This window comes from Anas platyrhynchos, chromosome 1 (genome assembly GCF_047663525.1).
Source record: "Anas platyrhynchos isolate ZD024472 breed Pekin duck chromosome 1, IASCAAS_PekinDuck_T2T, whole genome shotgun sequence".
NCBI classification, from domain to species: Eukaryota; Metazoa; Chordata; class Aves; order Anseriformes; family Anatidae; genus Anas; species Anas platyrhynchos.
This window is the reverse complement of record NC_092587.1, coordinates 67,633,693-67,654,437: the sequence shown is the minus strand read 5'-3', so window position 1 is coordinate 67,654,437 and position 20,745 is coordinate 67,633,693. Positions and strand designations below refer to the sequence as shown.

Genomic DNA, 20,745 nt, shown 5'->3' with positions numbered 1-20,745 from the left:
AACATAGCACCCTACCAGCTAGTAGGAGGAAAATTAACTCTGTCCTAACTGAAACCAGGACAGAAGACCAGTAAGATCATCAGGTTTTGTTATGAAATAGTAGATGTAACCTGATTAACCAGTTTTTTTAAGACAAACAATAGCTTGAGTATTTTCTATTATGAATCTCACAGCACAGAACATTCGAGATAGATACACTGACTGTATTTTATATAAGTAGCAAAAGCACATGAGATAATCAACAACAGCAACTGAACTTTACTCTGATCCTATCTAAACTTCTTAATAGTGTTGTTAGTGTTTAAGGCACATGCAATAATACAATAAGACAGAACCAGATTAGTTTTTTGGATGTAGTCAAAATTGTCATATGGACATATGAGATAGAATGTGAAATGTTTGCAATTTAAAAATCATCTTCTCAGTAGTATAAACCCCCGTATATTCCCTGACTGCTTTAAAACCACATAGGCTGAGTCAAGAGTGATGGATAGCATTCAGCATGATTATGTGGAATTTAGATGTATCCAGTAAAATAGGAAAAGCTTTTAGGGAATGTTTGAATGCTGACATCTTTTGCTTTATGAAAAAAGCTGAAAGCTTACTGAAGAACACACACACACACACTAAATGAATATGAATGCTTATTTCTATAGGCTAAGTGAAGATACCTAATCACAGTAATGATATACATATACATATGTATATATTTGCAGACATAGAAAAAAGAAAACATGAGCAAATGTATCCCCTGCATATATTACAGAATGAAGAAGTAAACAACTGCACAGTACAATTTATCTTAAGCACGCATACATAGAGTCATAAAAAGATATGCCTGGAAGGGCAACCGCAAGAGATACTCCATCTTTCTCCTTATGCAAGGACAAGATCAACCATAAACACACTTATGAGATTCTTGTTTATCCAGTTTTTAAAGACGTAGTGACAGAACTCTTCTACATCCTCCCTATTGGATTTCTGTTCCAGTATCTCCCTTCACAGATTTTTTTTCTTAATGCCTAATCTAACCTTGCTGCACTTTCATCCTATTAATTCCTGTACTTTCCTAAGGGAACATGAAGATGCTGTCTTCTTTACAGCAGCCTCTACTGTATTTGCAGACTGTTATCATTTCTTTCCTCAATCTTCTGTTGACATTTTTTTCAACCTTTCCTCATATGTCCTGTTTTCCAATTGTCTGATAATTTTAATTACTTTTGTCTGAACTCCTTGTAATAGGTCCACATCTTTCTAAAAGTAAAATGTTGAAAGTATTCCAGTAGAAGTTTTACTAGTGTTACATGAAGCAAAAAGATTACTTCACATCTCATGCTTTACAATTCAATATTTTATCATCAAATTATATTCAATTTGTCTGTAGTACAACTGTCATGTTCCTTTCTGTAAAACTATCTATCACTGCTAAGTCCAAATTTGAACATGGTCAAAAGCTCTTGTAATAAGTGTCTCCTGAACAGTCAACAACCGTATTCTCTGTCTCATCATACTAGTTACTAATGAAAATATCAAAAGACATCAGTCCTACAACAAACTTTATGGTATGCTACTTGGTGTATTCTTCCATCTTGACACTGAAACGCAGGCTGGTAATTTCCATGAATGGTTGTTAAGGCAGTTCTGTGCTTTTTATAAAGTATGAATACCTCCCTTGCTGGACTTGACATCAGTTTTCCCATTGACTTCAGTGATGGTTGTAACACTTACAGTATCATTGGCTTGTATTGCAAATCTATGTTCAGCTTTGTTTAGAATACTTGTTCGGTTTCTGTTTATTTTACTTAAGGAATATTGCAAAATGTTCCAAATATATGTATCTGCTCCTGAAAAGAGTAAAAAAATGTCTTGCTGAGACTTATTTCTCAAATCACCCCAAACTGACATATATCCATCCGTATCTAAACAGAATGACAGTCTAAATTTCAATTGCCAAAGTAATTACGATGCTTTAGAATGGGATAGAAGAGATAAATGAATTAGCAAATTTTAAATAGCTTCCCCCGCAATAAAAAAATAATGTATTCTTCCTGAGGGATTTGTATTGTACTGAATTGTATTTTTGATAGCTTTTATTTCCAGTAGCAGAGATGGAGACTCACTTGGCTAAACAGAGAACTCATGACTAAGCTTCAAGGCAAAAAGGACATATATAGGGGTGGAAGGACTGAAACTCTACCAGGGCATGTAGAAATGGTGTTAGGAAAAACAAAGCTCAACTAGAATTAAAACTGGCAGTGGACATGAAGGGAAACCAGAACTTCTACTAAGATATCAATGACAAAAGAATGAAAAAGCAAATGTGGGCCTGCTGCTGAATGGTACTTTACTGACACAGGAACACAGATAAGACTCAGGTACTCATTGCCTTCTTTGCCTATCTTCACTGACGAGGCTCCTCTGGTGTCTGTGCTGACAGGTACAGTTCAGGGAGGAAACAAACTGTCAGCAGTGGTTGAGGATTGAGTCTGGTACTACTTCTGAGAACTTGACCCACATCACTTCATGGTAGTGGGTGGCCTACATCTGATGGTGTCAAGGGAGCTGGCAGATGTCATTCTCTCACATGAACAGTTGCTTTCCCTTGCCATCCTGGCGTGCCCTTCCAAAAGAGCCTCCATCTATCTGTTGCAGCTGCCCAATCATGTGAGCTACCCACCATGTTTCTCTGATCTTGCTGAGATTGTATCCCTGTAACTCTGCACAGACCTCTAATTACTCCCATTAGTTTCTCATGAGGTATGTGCTAGTATAAGCAAACTTCAGAGAGGCACCCAGTTGTATTTATTTTCCAGGAATCTCCACTGCCCAACTCAATAAGCATAGATTATGCTGCCTCTCCTTTGGTACATGCAATGTCTCAGATGTGATCTGGTAACTTTCCTTTTCATCACCTCTTACCCTGCACAGTCTGCTGCCCCCCACATGAAACTGCTTTACTTCCTCCACCAGTGCACATTTCCAGTAGCCTGCATCAGGAGCTTGCATTTCCTGAAGCAAGAACACCATCTCCCCAGTAGCCTCCATCAGGAGCCTGCTTGAGGTGAAAGTCTCTAACATTACAGCGGTAGCTGTACATGCAGCCAAGCACTGCGATTAATGGTTTGTTGCCTGTAGGTCAGAAACAGACCACAGGGGTTTACTCTAGGTCCTATCATGTTCTGTATGTTTATCAACAACCTGAAGGAGAAGAGAGAATGCATCCTCAGCATGTTTTCAGATGGCATCATACCAGGGGTGAAGCTAAGGTATTATGGCAAAGCTGCCACTCAGAGGGCCTCAGGCTGGAGAAATGTATGAACAGGAATCTCGCAATATTCAGCAAGGAAAAATACAGAGCCCTGTCCACAGGTGGAAGAGCCCCTGCAACCACCCAGACTGGGGCCTGCCCTCTTGGAGAGCAGCACTATGGAAAGGGTACAGGGCCCTGGTGGCAGCACACTAAGCATGAACCAGTAGTGGTGGACCAAGTACAATCCTCGGAAACGATGAAGACTAGTAGCATCCTGGTCTGAATTAATGGGGGTGTAGCCAGTAGACCCGCTTTACCAAGTACTTTTTAGATCACACCTTGCCAAATTAAGAAAGGTGTCACTAAACTGGAGTAAATTTAGCAAAGGGCCACCAAGATGTTTGGAGGGCTGAAGCACTTGCCAACAAGGAGAGGATGAAGGAGGCAGGCTTATTTACCTAGGGAAAGAAGAGGTTTTCAGGAAACCAAATAGCAATCTTCTAATGCCTATAGGAGGTTACAAAAAAGATGGAGCCAGGCGAGAATAAGAAAGGTCAAAAATTGAACAGCTGAGGTTATGACTGACAGTAAGGGGGAAACAAACAAACAATGACCAAACAAGCAACACAGACACAAACACAAACCAAACAAACTGTTGAAAAAACTGCCTTCAGTATGAGAATAATTAAATATTGAAACAGGTTACCCAGAGAAGCTGTCCTGTGAGGTTTTCAAGATTGAACTGGACAAAGCCCCAGGTTACCTGTCCTGAATTTAGTGTTCTCCTTATCCCCTTGATTCTTTCATAGAAATGCTCCAAAATACATTGAACATCCTTGGCTCAGGTAAACTATATGGCCTGGACATTCAAAACATACATATAATATTTTTGACCTATGGTCTTTACCCAAATGACAAAAGTCAAATCAATACCCGACAACAAGGTTTAAAATCTATTTCCTGTCATTTCTACTGCTGTTTGAGATATCTACTGTGTAAAAAGTTTCTAAATGTAAATTTGAAATCTTGCCTCCAATTACAGTTTTACCCATCTCATTTTTATATTAATATCTATTTTTTAGTGTCAGAAACATCAAACTAGAAAGGATATCCTAGATTCCTTAGGTAACTGAGGATGGTTCTTAAACCATTATGGTTTTTCATTATTCATTACATTTGTTCATTACATTACTTCTTCTTAATTTCACTTTGCTATTATTAATAATTTTTATCATCAGAATCTTAATGTTAGCTTCCCAGTTAAATCACTGTATTGGACAAACCCACTATTTTGCCCAGTAGTAAAAGTAATATTTCACACATTGCACTGGCCTATTCTAGATGATTTATCTGTGTCTGTCAGTAATTGAATTGTTTACATTGAGATTTAATCATGCTTAACTGATATGGTGGAAAACAAGCTGTAATCCTCGCCTAAGCTAAGGGTTCTGATTCATCATTCAGTTAACATCTAGTTTCCCCATGTAAACTGAGCCACAGTACTTATTTATTTGTGCCCCTTTGCCTGTCCAAAGTGCAATGGAATGTCATTTGACCAAATTCTCTTTCACAGTGGGCCAAATGAAGTTACTGAAATGGAAATTCGATTACATCTGTTCCCATAGGATTACTGTGCTAAGTGACAGCATAGCTAACACAAATATTGACAGCTAAGGTTAGATATGTTCCTAGTGTACACCTAACATTTGCATTGTGTATTGCCATGGGGACTCATTTGGGACCTTACCTTGTGACAAGACAACTGGCAATACACTCATGATGGGAGAGCAGAAACTAGCTTGAGACATTTCTTGATTATTTTCATACTATTTCCCCAGTCTTTACTGTGATCACTAGTTATTCTGCAATCTGACCACAGTTTATTCACGTATATCATGGAATTTCAGATATGTTGTACAGTCAGCTGCATGTATGTTTTGGAAGAATCCCCCCAAAAAATCCTACCTCAGGGATGTACTCTGTTCTAAGAACATTCATGCAAATTTGCATCTCATATTGACTAGTTGTTCATCGATACTGTGTCCAGTTATATTCTGGGGCTTCATGTCAAGATCCTTTATCCAGAGAGACACACATGAAGTAGCCTGTATTCTGAGTCACTAGCAATCAGATTGCATAACAATTTTAAGGTGGATTTAAGTACTTTATATACTTTATGTTCAGTAGCTGTATTTGAAATTGTTTGGTACAGCTTTCCTGATGCCTTATACAATTTTCTAAGACTATCACATTTTTCGTACTTGTTAGGAATTTTTTACTGTGTAGAAAGAACAGCTGAGAATCGCTCATAGGGAATTGGAGTGATTCCTTTTGTTAATAAAGATTGTTGGACAACTGCTTTTTGTGTTCTGGCCAACCCTCAGCAGTGAAAAAAAAGGTTTTAAATTGCAGTCATGAAAGATGCTTTAAAACAAGTGGGCTTTTGCAGTCATGAAAGATGCTTTAAAACAATTGATATATCCCATATCAATTAATTATTTAGCTAACAGGTGTTTTCAGAATGAGATGGCTATTTGGAAAATACAGTAGTAGATGTTTGATGTTTGTATATTGCCATGCAAAATAAAGGAATAAATCAGTGAAGAAGAAGTTGAAATTTCTTAGGGCAGGGTATGAAATGTACATGAATTAAATATATCAGTGTGCTTGTGCTTTCTGCTTAAGGATGAAGGACAAAGAGGTATTATTATGCAGAACAAGCTGAAACAGATACCAAATCTAAGCAACAGAGATTAATTTAAAATTGCTTGATGTATACAGACTGTGTGTGAGAACAGCTCCCCCGAATATAAATAGGTATGTAGAATGCTTTGGAAAAAGAGATTTATTATAATAAAATGATTCTGAGGGTAGCAGGAAAGAGGAAATCTATGTCTCTGAAAGAGTTATACTTTGAAAATGATAACAAATAAAACCATATAATCAAAGTGGACAGTGAACATAAAGTCTTTTTTCCCTTTTATTCCTATTTTATCGTTAAACCTTCTGCCTCTAGAGCCATGATCTATAAAACTTTGTGGGGTAGCTGAGAGAAAAAGAGAGGAGGAAAGGGGAGAAAGAAACCTCTGAAACAGGAAGATGATAGGAAGTCACTGAAATAACTCATTTGCAATAAATCTCCCAAAGTGCTTGGAATTCCATCGGCATCAGTTCTCTAGCCCAAATAATTGTTAGCAAGAATATATGATAACTCCTTCAGGAAAGTGTCTGTTCTTAAAGACTGGAAAGCAGTCAATGCCTTGCTTCAGCAGAATGAAAAGCCACGAAGGATATTGGGAGCTGCAACAGATGGGATCTGGGTTCCAGGGAACTCAGTTGAGTAGAACAATGCACTTGGATGATCAGAAGTGGACAGGGTCAAATCAGTGCACACTGTATGGGGAAAAAACATGTTCCCCTTAACCATCTGAGTACTTTGAAAAGATTAACAAATAAAATCAAGGATATAAAGTGAACAGTGAATATAATTTACACAAAAAGCTTTAGCTGAATGTCCTCCACAAGAGGCTATTACTGAAAAATAAATATCCAATAGTAAAGCACAAACTACTATCCAATCTTGATGATTAGAGAAAGTATCAAAACAACAATAAATACCTACTGTTCAAAGCAGACATAGATAACAGAAATGTACCTGAAACTCAAGACTGCAAATTGTGCTGGTCACATATTTCAGACCTGATTTGTGCTTTTGGTGTTTAAGACATGACAATTATGGGTACCTAACTTCGGAAGTGATGGACTTCTTGCCTCATAAATTCAAGCCCCATTAGGCATTGTCACCTTTGAGGTGACACTGTTTCGCCTTTATGTCTTTATGCATATTTCACCTTTCAGTCTTTGTGTAAAGACTTAGATGTATGACTAACTTTAAACACTTGTATAATCTTACTAAGATCATTTGGATTACTAAAATGTTTTAAATCATGAGATTAAATCTTTCTAAGCTTTCAGTCATATTTCTGGAAGAAGAACGCATAGAGGAAGTGTTGAAAGTCGATGATGGCATGGAACTCTATACCTCACATAACCTACTAACTCCAGGTTGATCATATCAGAAAAACAAATTTAACCTTCAGAAAATGAATTACTAGACAGGCACACCAAAACATTTAGAATAAAAATTTTCAGCAGATAATACAGGCTGGTCCAAAATAACAGTTTGATTGTATGTTAATTTATTTTTCAACTTTCACATTTTAGATTCTTCCATTAAGGATTACTATAAATATATTTTTAAAAAATGAAAAAAATGAAAAAAGAAAAAAAAAAAAAAGAGAAATTCTCAATTTTCTAACTTATCTCTTGCTTGTTTTTCCTAGTTTTAGGAAAAACATGGAAAACATGTAGATACAATTTTTTTTTTTTGACTGTATGCCAACATTGACATTTTAGAAAGACATACCTGAAAAGAATACATTTCTTCAAATAAACACTTCCAGTAAGACAGGAATTTTAATTTTAACTATTAACCTTAAAAACAAAATGTGTTACTTTTGAAATAAGACACATTTTTATGCATGCTCACACTTTCTTACATGCTATTTAGTATAGGAAAATACTGACATAGGAAGAAAGTGTGGGAAACATAATTTTCCCATATTTTTGAAACTTCCTTCAAAAAACTGGAATTTCCCAGTGGAATAGCTAGATTGCTTCTGGTAATTAACTTTGCAGAAGAAATCAACTTGGCAGATTTAACTTCTGGGAAAACCACGCCAACAAGCAGAATGAGTTTGGCAAAGAGACAAGAGGGTCTCTGTGATTCAGATCAGGGAAAGAAAGGTCAATGACTGGGTGTTTAAAAAAAAAAAAAACAGACACTAAAGTTATCATGATGAGCATATATAGTGTGCCATTTAGCTGGACTACTCCATACCTTGCCATCAGTTTTCAGACTTGTTGACTAAAAAAATATAGGCAACAGTTCTTGAAGTGACTGGTAGTGGAGAGGATGAAACTGCTAAAGTTAGAATTAGTTCAGTTAGCTCAGGATTTAAATAAATCTCTTACAGCCTAATTCAGCAATGAAGAAATATTCAAAAGGAACTGGTCAGAACTGAAAGGAAGAAAAGACAATCAAAGAAAGTGTGTGAGGTTCAGCCATTAGACTGACACCTTCTTCAGTGCCATTTGATGCCTTAGTCCTGTATGATTACGTGGATAATATGACACTTATTTTAGTCAAAGCGGGTCTTAGATGATTGCCCTGGAATACTCAGTAGTTAAAGAATAGGACAGTTATATGAAATTAAATGACAGTTTGAAGTATTCCTGAAGAATTCTCTACTTGAGGGGTATGTAAGGTCAAATTCAGTGGCTGGATTAAAGAATGAAGGAAGTCAAGTTTTATTACCACTAAAAAAATGTGTCATTTAGTGTGACTAAAACATTAAACAAATAAAAGATAAGAAAGTCTCATGTTCAATCGGAAAATTCCCTGTGTGAATTTGGGAATAATCTGTCTGCCAAACTCTGTTATTATACTTTTGGTTAGATATATCATACATAGACTTCCAACACTTCTTCTGAAAGATTAGTTCTTAGACCCAAGTAAAGATAGGCTATTAGTACTACTGAACATATTTTGCTGCACTGTGAAGGTACATGGAACTGGAAAAGATAGAAAGTTCCTGATTCCTCTTTCCTCTGAAATCAGTAGGAGCTGAGCTACTGACTTCTACCTTGGACTCAAAACTGAGCAGATTTATTGGATACCAGTTAAACATGAGGGCAAGAATTAGAAAAGTTAACTAAACCCTTGAATACAAAAGAGCATGACTACATGAATCATATCAGTTTCAAAAGTTTCTCTGAAGATTCATATTGGATTTGATAGAAAGAACCACAGCCCATGAATGATGGTTTGATTCTCAAAGCTGCCATGTTTGTTTTACAAACTTTGTTTTACACTAAAAGAAATGCTCCACAGCAGAATGTTGGAGAGGACCTACTGTTATGAAGCTTTATGAGGAATAAGAGCTTGCTAACGGCAAAAAGCACTCACTGAAAACAGAAAATGGACAACCATGGCAAGCAAGTTATCTTCCTAACTTTTAAAAGGAATGTCCATTTTAAACATTTCAGATAGGGACCCCTTATCTATAAGCATTTACTCACTTGAATAATCTTTTTATAACTTTTTTATTTTTTTAAGCTGTTTAGGGATTGGTATCAGATGCTTTCTATTCTTTAAAGCTACCTCCAGAACTTCACAAGCATGTATACAGCACCTATTGTACAAAACCCCAAGGGTAAGCACAAATAATTCTGAAGACCTGGAAGCATTTAATTGCTGTTTTATCAATATTATTTCAGGAGCATGGTATTGTTTGGGAGTGCAAAGAACCCAAATAAAAATCTAATAAGAACTCAAATGAAAAACTAGTATAAAGAGCTTTTAAAGAAAGCAGAGGCTAAAACTATTTCAGGATTTGCATTGTGGGAATGGATAGATACAAATAGCATGGAGGGTTTTAAATTCTGAGAGGGCCTGAAGTTTGTGGGAAGTTGAAATGCAATATCCCTAGGTTCCTGTGTTACAAATAATATGCTACATTTTACGAAGGTGCATACAACTCAGGAGAGCTATAGCTATTAATCTTGCACCTGCTCAGCTGCATGTAGGGACAGGGAAGACAAACAGTGTCCCATGACATTCACAACCTACAGAAAGTGAGTCCTTGTTTTGCTAAGGAACCATGACAGAGTTAAGTGAAGGTCCTAAAATGTATTACCATTTTATTTTATGGTTTAAGAGCAATATACTGCATGGAGAAGCAGGAAAAAAATGGCCACTATTTATGGAAGTTATTATTCTTTTTTTTTTTTTTTTCATAGACTTAAAAGACAGTAGAGGAAGACTGAATGATAAAACAGTAAAATCAACATCTGTTTTTATTATTGCTATTACATAATTTCTATTTAAATTTGATTATTGTGTGTCCCCTTGTATTTCATTGGTCCTACCTTTCACACCTAAATAATTCTTTGCTCATGAAAAAATACTGCTCAATTCCTGCTAGGCTCCAAAAGTCAGTTTGCTGGAGTGAGGGATGCAGCACTTGTCTTTGAGTGTGCATGAGTATCTTTTTATGACTCTGCTCTCCTTTATTCTTTCCACAGCAAATAAGTAGGATTAAGAGAGAATATCTTGAATGATTGATGATAATTCTGAGCACTGCAACTAAATCTTTTGACTGCCTAGATTAGAAGTACTTATTAGCCTCATCAGCTTCCCTCATACCAATACTCCCACGCTGTTATTTGTCTTAAACAGTGAGATAGTTGAAAATAGTCAAAGGCCAGCCTGAGGGGGATTGGCGTAAGGGAACGAATAATTCCAACTATTAATCCTGGAAATTATTAGGAAACTTGGAAGAAAGTCATCACCCATACACACACTACTCATCACTGTTAGGGATCATTCACCCATTCTCTATTCTGCTGTACCAGTTCCTTTATGCATTGAACACATGAGCATTACCCTATCTACTTTTATTACATCCCAATTAAGCCCTCCATAGTATGTTCACAGTAGGAACCAGAAGACACAATCACACTATTTTGTTTATAATGGGATAGTCACAACAGATAAATACAAACATAGAATAATCACAGCCTCATCCAAATAAAACAAGATATTTGCAAAATAGACCCTGACCTTACTGTGGTTGGAGGTGAAACTTTGAAAGATAATGAAAAGATTATAATTTCACCCACAGAGGCATAATGTAATCATTCTCCGTATCTATTTGGAAAATTTGGTTTCTTCTCTGAACATGGCAAGGAAGTTGCCAATTAAACACATTTATTGTTTTGGATCCGTTATAGGAATATTGTCAGGAGAAAAAAAAAAAAAAGAAAAGAAAAGATGTCTGAATCCTTTTGACATAGGCCAGTCTCCTATTCTGGCCACAACAGAGCTGCATCTAATTCAAATCTCTGACAATACAAGGATTTAGATGGTTTTTTTTGATGTTTTTTGTTTGTTTTAGACTGAAAGGGGATCTCTAACATCTCATTTTAATTACTTTTCCAGTCATTCCTATATTTATAAAGGTTCTGTGAACAACAGAAAGATGATGTCCTGGAAACTTCAGAAAAAAAAATCGCGACCTTATTTGTATTTTTTTGTATGGTTGTTGACAAGGCAGAAAAATTTCAGACCATTGTTTTCAAACCTACTATATGTGTTAATATAGATACTAACCTTCTTATACTTCCAAATGTCTGTGCATGACCTAAAAATTTTCCAAAATCTATGTGGAACATGTGTCCAGCATTTGTCAGCATTATGTTGTCATTGTGTCGGTCACAGATGCCCAGAATGAAGGTGACAACACACCAGCCCGCACAGGAATAAAAGAAATTCCTTATTGCCTAATTAAGAAAACAAAAACACTTATTAGAATTATGAAGAGACATAGCTGTTTGCAGTGCTAATAAGAAAAAATGTTTTTCTACACATGCTAAGTATGTAGATAAAATTTAAACAGAGGACTGTTTTCAGTAGTAAACAAACAAAAAATACAGTAAATGCAAAGTTACAATGCAACAAAAATTTTGTGCATGAGGTTTTCAACTTGTGATTTACAGACACTTGGAATTCTGTGGAAAACTTCTACGGTGAAATGTACCTAAGAAAAGCAAGCTTCTTTTTGGAAACTGACATTTTATGTTTGTTAGTCTGCCTCTATAATGCAAAAGTAACTGTTTAGAAATATGATGTAAAACAATTAATTGGACAAATTTCATTGTAAAGAAAGTGGGTTATTTTACACAATTGGTTTGTACCTACATTGGTCTTTTATTTCCAGAACTCAACTACATTAAATCATAATTGATGAAGTCTCACAATATTCCAGCCCGAAGCATTCAGCCCCATTTAACTGAAAGGATCTTCTAATCTAAAAGGATTTTAGCATCTTCTAATCTGAATAGACTATAGGATCAAAACACGTTCCATGTGGAGAAACCCAAGACAATGATTAAACCCCAAACCAGTCTATCTGTCCTGTTTATAACCTACTTCTCTGGCAAGCACTTTTACACAGTGGAAATGTGTACTTTCCTGCTTCATGTAAGTAGACTGGCTCATTCAGATTTATCCCATGAATCTCTTTACAGTACTACATTGTATTACTGCTCTTTCTCAGAAACATGCCTACAACAGACATAGAAAGAAGTACATGGTAAAGCTAACGATATGCTCACCAGACACTCATAGATGGATTCCAAGTTTTCTGCTTACTTCAGAGAGAAGTATTTAACAACTGTGGACTTTTCCTATTAGAAGAATATACCCAATTGCTGTCACAATACACACATTCAGCATTCTCTCTGAGGTGAGAGTTATTCTTGATTCAAATCATGACCAATCTTCTACCCCAAAGCGTAAGAAACGGGTCTTGTCTTTTTTTAATCTTACCTACTACAGTTTAAGAACTGTAAATGCAGTTCTTATTCAAAAGTCTTAATCTTACATGAATGTTAATCACAAAGTGATTCATTTATATAGAAACCAAAAAAAATCTTAAATTGTGGGCATTATATTTTTGGACAAAACCTACATTAGACAACATAAATAATTATTTAGTCATTCAGGATTTCCATGCAGACACAGGGTGCCACCTGCAATGGCTGATACAGGTGACAGCTCTGTGGAAGACATAGGCCATAGCATGAGACTGGTGAATTTTATGTCTAACTGTACTACTTACCCGCTTAGATGACCTTGGATAAAACACCTAAGCTTACTGTGATTCTGTTCACCCAACTGTAAAATGAGGATATTAAAGCTTATTCTGCATAAGCTTTTTGAGCACCTTAAACACAGTATTATATGAATAAAAAAAAAAATAATTACTAAGTAAAAGAGAAAAGTTCATTCATCAGCAAATGCAAGGTGAATGTATAGTAGCAATTTTATGCATGTCCTATGCAATTAGAGCTGACTTTTTTTTTTTATACATTCAAGAAATCAAATGAAAATAGCTAGAAATTGGTTTTAGAATATTCTGCTTTAATGGTACTTCCTACAAACGGTAGCAACAGCAACAAATCCATTTTTCAGTGAGTTACTAATAGCTATCTCAATTTTCAATTGAAAAGTTGGCTGCACATCTACCTTAATAGTGTAAATTTACAAACCTGTAAAAAAAAAAAATCAATACAGATTGTTCCTGATTAATTAAATCAAGATTATATTCTAGTAATTGAAATGCTCTTACCAAAAATATGGGTGAGCAAAAACGTATGGAATAACTACAAAACACTAGAGACTATCAAACATATCTATGTTATAAATCTACGTGCCTACTAATACACTTTTATGAAAAAACACTTCATTTTCAAAATGCTAAACACTGAAAGCTGTCCTTTAAAATTCATTTAAAATTTTGGCTACTAATCTACTGCTGGCATGGAGAAGGGATCAAAAATTGTCCCAGCAATACAAACATTAAAAAGTTTTTAAAAAGTCTTAGAATATGCTGAGCCAACAAAGAATGAATAGAAACAGTTCCTTTCAAAGGGAAACCTCTGCTTCTATAAATAAAATTTTAAATTTCTTGGCTCATGCATAATGCCTGGTTTCATAAAAACAGATGTATTACATGGGATCCCACAATGTGATGTGAAAAGCATGATCTTATGTATCATGTGACTAGGCAGCTTCCATAAAACAGCTTTCTAAAACTGTGGATATTGACATGGACATTTCCAAATACAGGAAATTCACTAAGACTTTGCATGGTTAATATAAAATAAAATGTTTAGAGAGCTGGACCTAAAAAAATATTTTGGAGCTCAAAATTTAATTTCTACATCAGCTTCTCTTTACTAGTATATTTCAAAATATTACTATGATACATTATTATAGAAAATGTGTTATAATGCACCTGATCCAGAGAAATATCTCTTTATAAAGAGAATGTCAATTTAAGCCAGTTTCCTGGTTTCTACGTGTATGCATGTGACTTGCTTGTCCTGAATGTGAGTCACTTATTTTTGCTGCTTACTGTTATGTTTTTTTCTTTTCCATGGTAAAGGATGAAAAGTATAATAAGGTTCATTACGATGTTACCTCTTGGTAACTTGACTCCAGCTGATGGTGATGACGGAACCATTTTTTAATTGTGTTTTCTTTCAATGGTCCTATTAGTCCAGATTTCCTGTGGATTTTGGCTAGTGTGGTAGCATCTGGCACCATCTGTACCAATCCTGGTCAGATACAGAAGAGATCACATGAGAAGCCCATAACTTTAAAAATATATGATGACCATTAATGCATTTGCATATTTTTGGATCATCCTATGCAGAAAAAATGCATGCTTAGAAGCTTATAAAATAATGAATATAAATAAAATTCCAATCTATCTTCTTCATTCTTTTTTTGTTTTAGGAAACAAAAAACAAAGGTCAGTGAAAAGTAGCAGTTCCACAAACAACAAATATAAACACTAATACCAATATTGTGTACATAACTGCCTCAAGGTACCAACAAGGCCAACAATTTAACAAGTTTCAAAATGGGTAGAATATGTATACAAACAACAAAAATCTATTAAAAAAATCAGATCAGATATTTACTGTGAAATACAAAGTTATTTCATCCGTGCTTATTGTCAAAAATGTTGCAGACTGTTCTCTGCAGTATATTAGACTGATCACAGTTGGGATACAGGATACTAGACAGTGCAGAAATTAGTCAGGTCCAAGGTGACATATAACAGGTCTTTGAAATGTACAGAGAAGCCAAGCATTTTGCAATGCTTCATTTGAATCCTATGCCTCTACTTCATGTACTCATTCCTTTTTCGGAACCGAGACCTGGCTTGACAGACTTGTCACTGTACCTGTGTGTGGTTCCCAGGCACCTTACCCTGAAACTCTGCATTACAGGAAGAACTTCTAGCGATTTTAGTCGGTGACAGGCTCCCCTACAATATCAAGCCTGGAAAGTGGCATCCTACCAGTGCTTTAACTGCTTTTCACATTTCTGTGTCTGCTTGAGACTCAAGTGATTTCTGTGTTCCCATGACTACACAATTGCCCTCTTCTATCCCCCCTGTGGAAAATGTGGCTCATGGAGCAAGGTGATAGCCCAGGATATGGAAGACCTGTGTATACATATGAACTTTTTAGCACATGCCCTGTAGTACCACAGGCATGTCATTTGATCCTTAACCATCAACTGTAAATCAGTTATATTAACACTATTGTAATTCATAAGGAAAGACATTGTGAGGGGAGTCACTGGGAGATTTTCTACTACTATGGTGCTGAAAGGAAGAGACCATCAGATAGAATATTATTTGCTGATGTTCCCTGTATCTTTCTTAGTAAAATCAAATTAACTGCTCATATATCAAAGAGACTATAATATGTTCAGAATTAATATTCTTTGTGTCATTTGTGTTTGAAGAAGAAGCCTTCAGGCTTTGACTCCCATCTTTACAAAGAAGGGAGGAGTCTTTTTCAGGTCACCTTAACCACCTGCCATGTGCGTGAGGTCATCTATACTTATTCCTAGGGTCCCTTTAGATCACTCACCCTCTCTCATTTTCTCTGTCTCATCATCAAAAAAAAATTAATCATTTTATATTATTATATTAATATAAATATTTACATAAAATATATTATTATATTATTATGTTATATAAAATATATTAAATATAATATTTAAAAATTTTATTATTATTGGTAGTTTTTGTACAGAAGGTAATCTCAATACTTCAGTCTTCTTTTTGTGCAAGGATTATTTTCAGTAAAACATTTGGAGTGTCTGTAAAAAATAGTAAGCTTATTGCTGTCGGTAAGTTTTTTTTTAGCAAGCAATTGGCTTCCCTGCTACAGCTCTGCTCTAACAACCATAAAGGAGAGAAATAAAGCTTTCAGATGAGTCAGGCTTGCCCTAAGCAGCATTAATCGCAAGAGTAATATTTCAAATTCAACATTGCAAAGCTGTCATCACTTGTCTACAGGTACCTTCTGTAGCCACATGTTTCTAGGTTCATTTAAGCATCTACGTGGGATCACACAGGATTAAAACTTTAGTAGGTATGGACAATTTTCTCTAAGACCCTCTTTATGTGTGAAGTTACTTTTAAGAATGTGGTGCAAGCTGCTGATGTTGAAACTTTTGGAAAATTCTAGAATACAAAATTCATTGAGTTTGGAGAGCAATGAACATTCTGGATTATGTAGGTGTGAAATTTAGGGCCTGAGTAACCAAAGTTATCAGCTTTTTTTTTTTTTTTTGGGGGGGGGGGGGGAGTGAGGGGGTGGAAGTGGCAGATAAACAGGACACCTGTGAAAATAAAAGTTAAAGGGAGGATATTTTGTATTGCTATTTACATAAGATATGAATAATGCGATAGGGGTAATATTTGTAATCTAAAACTGACCTTGGTCTTTTCCTGTGGACAAACACTTATAAATTATCATTTGCATATCCAGTCCCTCTTGGAGCCAAATGTTGTCCATCAGTCGAATAATTTGCAGAACCAGCATATCTTGACGTAGATCATCGCCTATCTGTTAAAATAGCACAAGAAATCCAAGCTTCTCCTTCAATACCACACAGACATAACTTTGTATTTTATTTGGACTTTTTCCCACACCAAAATAGCTACATTCATTTTGCAGTAAAAGCCTCTTATTTTTCTTCAAAGTTGCTACTTATCTTTCTGTGTCAGGAAGAGGACTGGATAGATGGCACACGTAGGCAGCAACAGTTTTGGCAGCCATAGAAATAGTAGCAAATGCTCTCTGATTAACTGCAGCCTTTCTGCTTATTTTTCATATGCAATTATTAGAGTTTGAAAACTTAATCTGGAGGTAGGATCCTAATTTAGCTACGTTTTAAATTCTACCTAATGCTAGATCCCTTTTCTCAAATGACAGCATTTGACCTAATGTTAAGCTTCACAACTTAAAGCTTGAAGTAGACTGAAGAGGAATCTTATCATCAATTTATATTTTATCCATGACATGATTCATATTCAGTTTCAAACAGAGATGCAGTGCTGACTACTCTTCTCAAGGAGTCTGTTAAACAGTAATCTTAGTGAAATGGGGTTGTAATTGTAGCCACGAGAGGTGATGAAGAAACTATCTTCAACTGTGGCTGTGTAAATAGCATGTGAAAACAAGTCCTGTTTTTTTGTTTGTTTGTTTGTTTGTTTGTTTGTTTTGTCTCCCCACCACCCCCACTCCCATCTAAAAGACATGTGCATGTGACTTAATTTTTATGTTTTGCACTTTTGTTATGTTCTTTTTACATAAGCATTCCAATATACAGACATTTACCGCCATTAAATGGCGGTAATGTAGAGGACACAAACTTATCTTTGAAAATAATAATAATGAAAAATCTGTTTCTTTCATCTGAGGGTAATCTTGACTCCAAGTAATTCTTCTCAGAACCTAGACCTGAGAAAAATCTTAGCCTCTCCACTTACCTGTTCTCCTACCCTCACATACACAGCAGACAATTTAGTATAATAACAGTGCTTATTATTTTATCTATGCATTATCCACCATGAATGAACAATTGAACTACAGTTCAAATAAAAGATACTTTAATACAAGGGGCTGCTGTCAGGAAAAGATGACAGTGTCAATGACACTGCTCCTACAGCAACTGGACAATTGGTGGTTCTGGAACATTACCAGGCAGGGGAAATGCTGTCTAGGTAGAACTAGCACAAATGTTTAAATGCTTCATTGGGAAGGATTTGCTCAAGTAAGTAGGAGCCTTCCTATTTAACATTGAGTCTCAGGTAAAATAGTACAAGAAGCAGCTTTCTGAATGTTCAGAAAACAAAACATTGCTAGTCTCCCCCTAGCATGCCTAGAGATTATGCTTCTAATTCCTGAGAATCATAACTGCTCTGAAAGTCAATTTCATTCTGGACAGCCTGCATGTTTTTTATTAAATTTATTTTTATCAATTTTTAGGCTTCTGGTTTGGAACATTACACTGCAAAAGATCTAGGAATAATGTCTTTGTCTGGCAACATAAACCACTTTGTATCCATCAGACATTTTATGATCTTCAGTGTTCTTCATCTAAAAACAACATCCATTGTTAGGGAACACTTTTACTCTTTTGAAAGAGAAGCAATTTTAGATTGCACATATTGTCTTTTGCTGATGGAGAAGCACTGTCCTGAGCTCTGAAGCTCTGAAAGTGACTATTGGAAGATAAACTAGAGGAACTCTGGATTAATTACTCCGACTAACTCTACTAAAACAGAGCTCCTCTGCTGTCCTCATCATCCCCATTCCTCAGCCCATTATCCCACACTCTCTGATAGGATTGGAATTAGATTCTGTCCAGCAAACTCTGTCTTTAACACTATAGTATTTTGATTTTTGGGAGTTGGACAAGGTTACAGGATTCAATCATATTGAATAATCCCTTCTCTGACTTTGGTGTGGTAAATAAACTAATATAAACTTAAAATTTTAACCTGGTTTTCTCCATTAAGGAAAAGTAAATGCAAGAAGTCATTTGATTATCTACTGATCAAATGTTGAGTACTGGAGTGCATTTTCTGTTCATATTCCAATGAAAGTCCTAGTGTCAAAAATAGCGTGAAAAGTGAACAACAGAGCCAAATCAAACATTATCAGTCTCCAGATTTAAAATATTAATCAGCTGGATTTCAAATCAACCTTTTACATACAAAAGGAAGTGAGGATTAGAGGAATAACTTACCTTAAAAATAATATTGATGTTTCCACTTGGAGCATTTGCATTGATGAAGGAAATTTTTAATGGAAAAGCATTGGATGTAAAATATGAGCATGACTTCAGGGAAAAAAAGGTGAGAGAGGACAACCGAGTCACATATACAAAACTTGAGGTTAATATAATAACTCCAAAAAAATATATCATCTTTAAATACTTCTCAGTATCTCTAATGACAAAAATAAATAATTACTAATATTATTGGCTATTTTGTTGGTTCAGGAAAACAAAAAAACTCTTTTTCCACTGGCAATTTGTTCCACTCCATAATCAGATAATATGAATGGATGATATTTTACATACTGTTTTTTATTTTAATGCAGTCCTATTAATGCTAACATTTGGTTGGGATTTAGTGGACAAAAATACATAAGACTTATCTAATCAGAATCTGCAATGCATTGAAAAATCTTTAGTCCTTTTTTTTATTATTATTAATATTTTTCTGCAAAGGAATTACAAGGTCATACAATCTTTACGGAAACAAAGAACCTGTTAATTCCAGTGGTCACCTAAGTCTGGATGAGGATACGGGAAATTCTGAAAATCCCAACCTATTTTATGTGGAATTTATCTTAATTAAACATAAAATCTGACCTTTCATGCCCTGTAGCTCCTTCCACCTGAAGATCTGAAAGGCCTTTAAAAAGCATTAATGAGCCAAAAACTGAAAATCCTGTGTGTTAGGCTAGTATTATTATCATCATTATAAAAAGGGGAGAAAAACCAACAACACAACCAAAGACAATGGTAAATTAATGGTTTAGTTTCTAGAGATAATGAGCACCCCACAGCAGCTACTGCTATGCTTACTTGATGGAGAACAATGGGGGCTAATTTGAACAAAAACACTACTAGACACAGCTGTCTATTCCTTTCCAACTAAATATTTCAAAGCATGGTACACACATTCAAATATCGTCTTAGCCACACCATACTGTTGCAACTGCTGCTATAGCTATTATCAGTGATGAAATCTTGACCCCCTACGGAATTTTGACAATTGAAATGTCTGAATCTGTACTTGAAAGTTTACTGTGATATAATGCATTAGTGATAAAGCTGGGCTGCTAGTAAAATCAATAGATGATATAAAAATTTATTAAATTTGAGGTTACTATAAGCATTTAAAATGTTAGTTTGCATGCTTGTACTGATAAGTCAAGAAGATGCAGATATTTATAGAATGATAATGGCTTAAAATGATGTAAGAAAAAGGAAAAAATATATCTTTTCAGATACTTATATTTAAACAATTTGTATATATCCAGCCAAGCTTGTGCTGTATAAATAGCATGACTGTATGCTGAGATACTTTCCCATTAGTCAATATTTCCAAAAAGCCTGAACGCAGTGAGAAGCAGCAGGCTTCAAATTCTTCTGACTTATATTATCCACAGTTGGCCCAAACCTGCGGGTGCTGGAAGACCTCTGTTCTCTGAGAGATCAAGGCTGAATAGCAATTACTTGGAGAATCACAGGTCAAAGACAATTGAAGGGATCAGCACCTTTTTAGAATCAGGTCCACTGTGGATAATGAGCCAGAGAACAAAAATAGAGCACAAATTGCTGTAATTAGGAACCTATAACCGATAATATATACAAGTCTTCAGGTTTGTTTTTCCTTGCTGCTGGATACCTTTTTCTTTTCCAGAGCTGGAACAGCTTATTTCTAGCATAATATTGATTATGAAAACATCCTAAACAATGAATA

The 20,745-nt window shown here is 35.4% G+C and overlaps 1 protein-coding gene across 3 annotated transcripts in view; it reads right to left on the bottom strand.

Moving 5' to 3' along the window:
• PIK3C2G (phosphatidylinositol-4-phosphate 3-kinase catalytic subunit type 2 gamma) overlaps window positions 1-20,745 on the bottom strand; it is a 212,515-nt gene that overhangs the window by 63,037 nt on the left and 128,733 nt on the right. For 2 of the 3 annotated variants that reach the window (XM_038172918.2, XM_038172919.2), the window contains exons 21-24: window positions 18,999-19,091; window positions 16,681-16,810; window positions 14,358-14,494; window positions 11,484-11,653 (exon numbers count right to left, since the gene is read on the bottom strand). In XM_038172918.2, the coding sequence (XP_038028846.1) occupies window positions 11,484-11,653; window positions 14,358-14,494; window positions 16,681-16,810; window positions 18,999-19,091 (530 nt within the window). The remainder of the gene's footprint in view (window positions 1-11,483; window positions 11,654-14,357; window positions 14,495-16,680; window positions 16,811-18,998; window positions 19,092-20,745) is intronic. The other variant, XM_038172920.2, reaches the window with a different exon arrangement.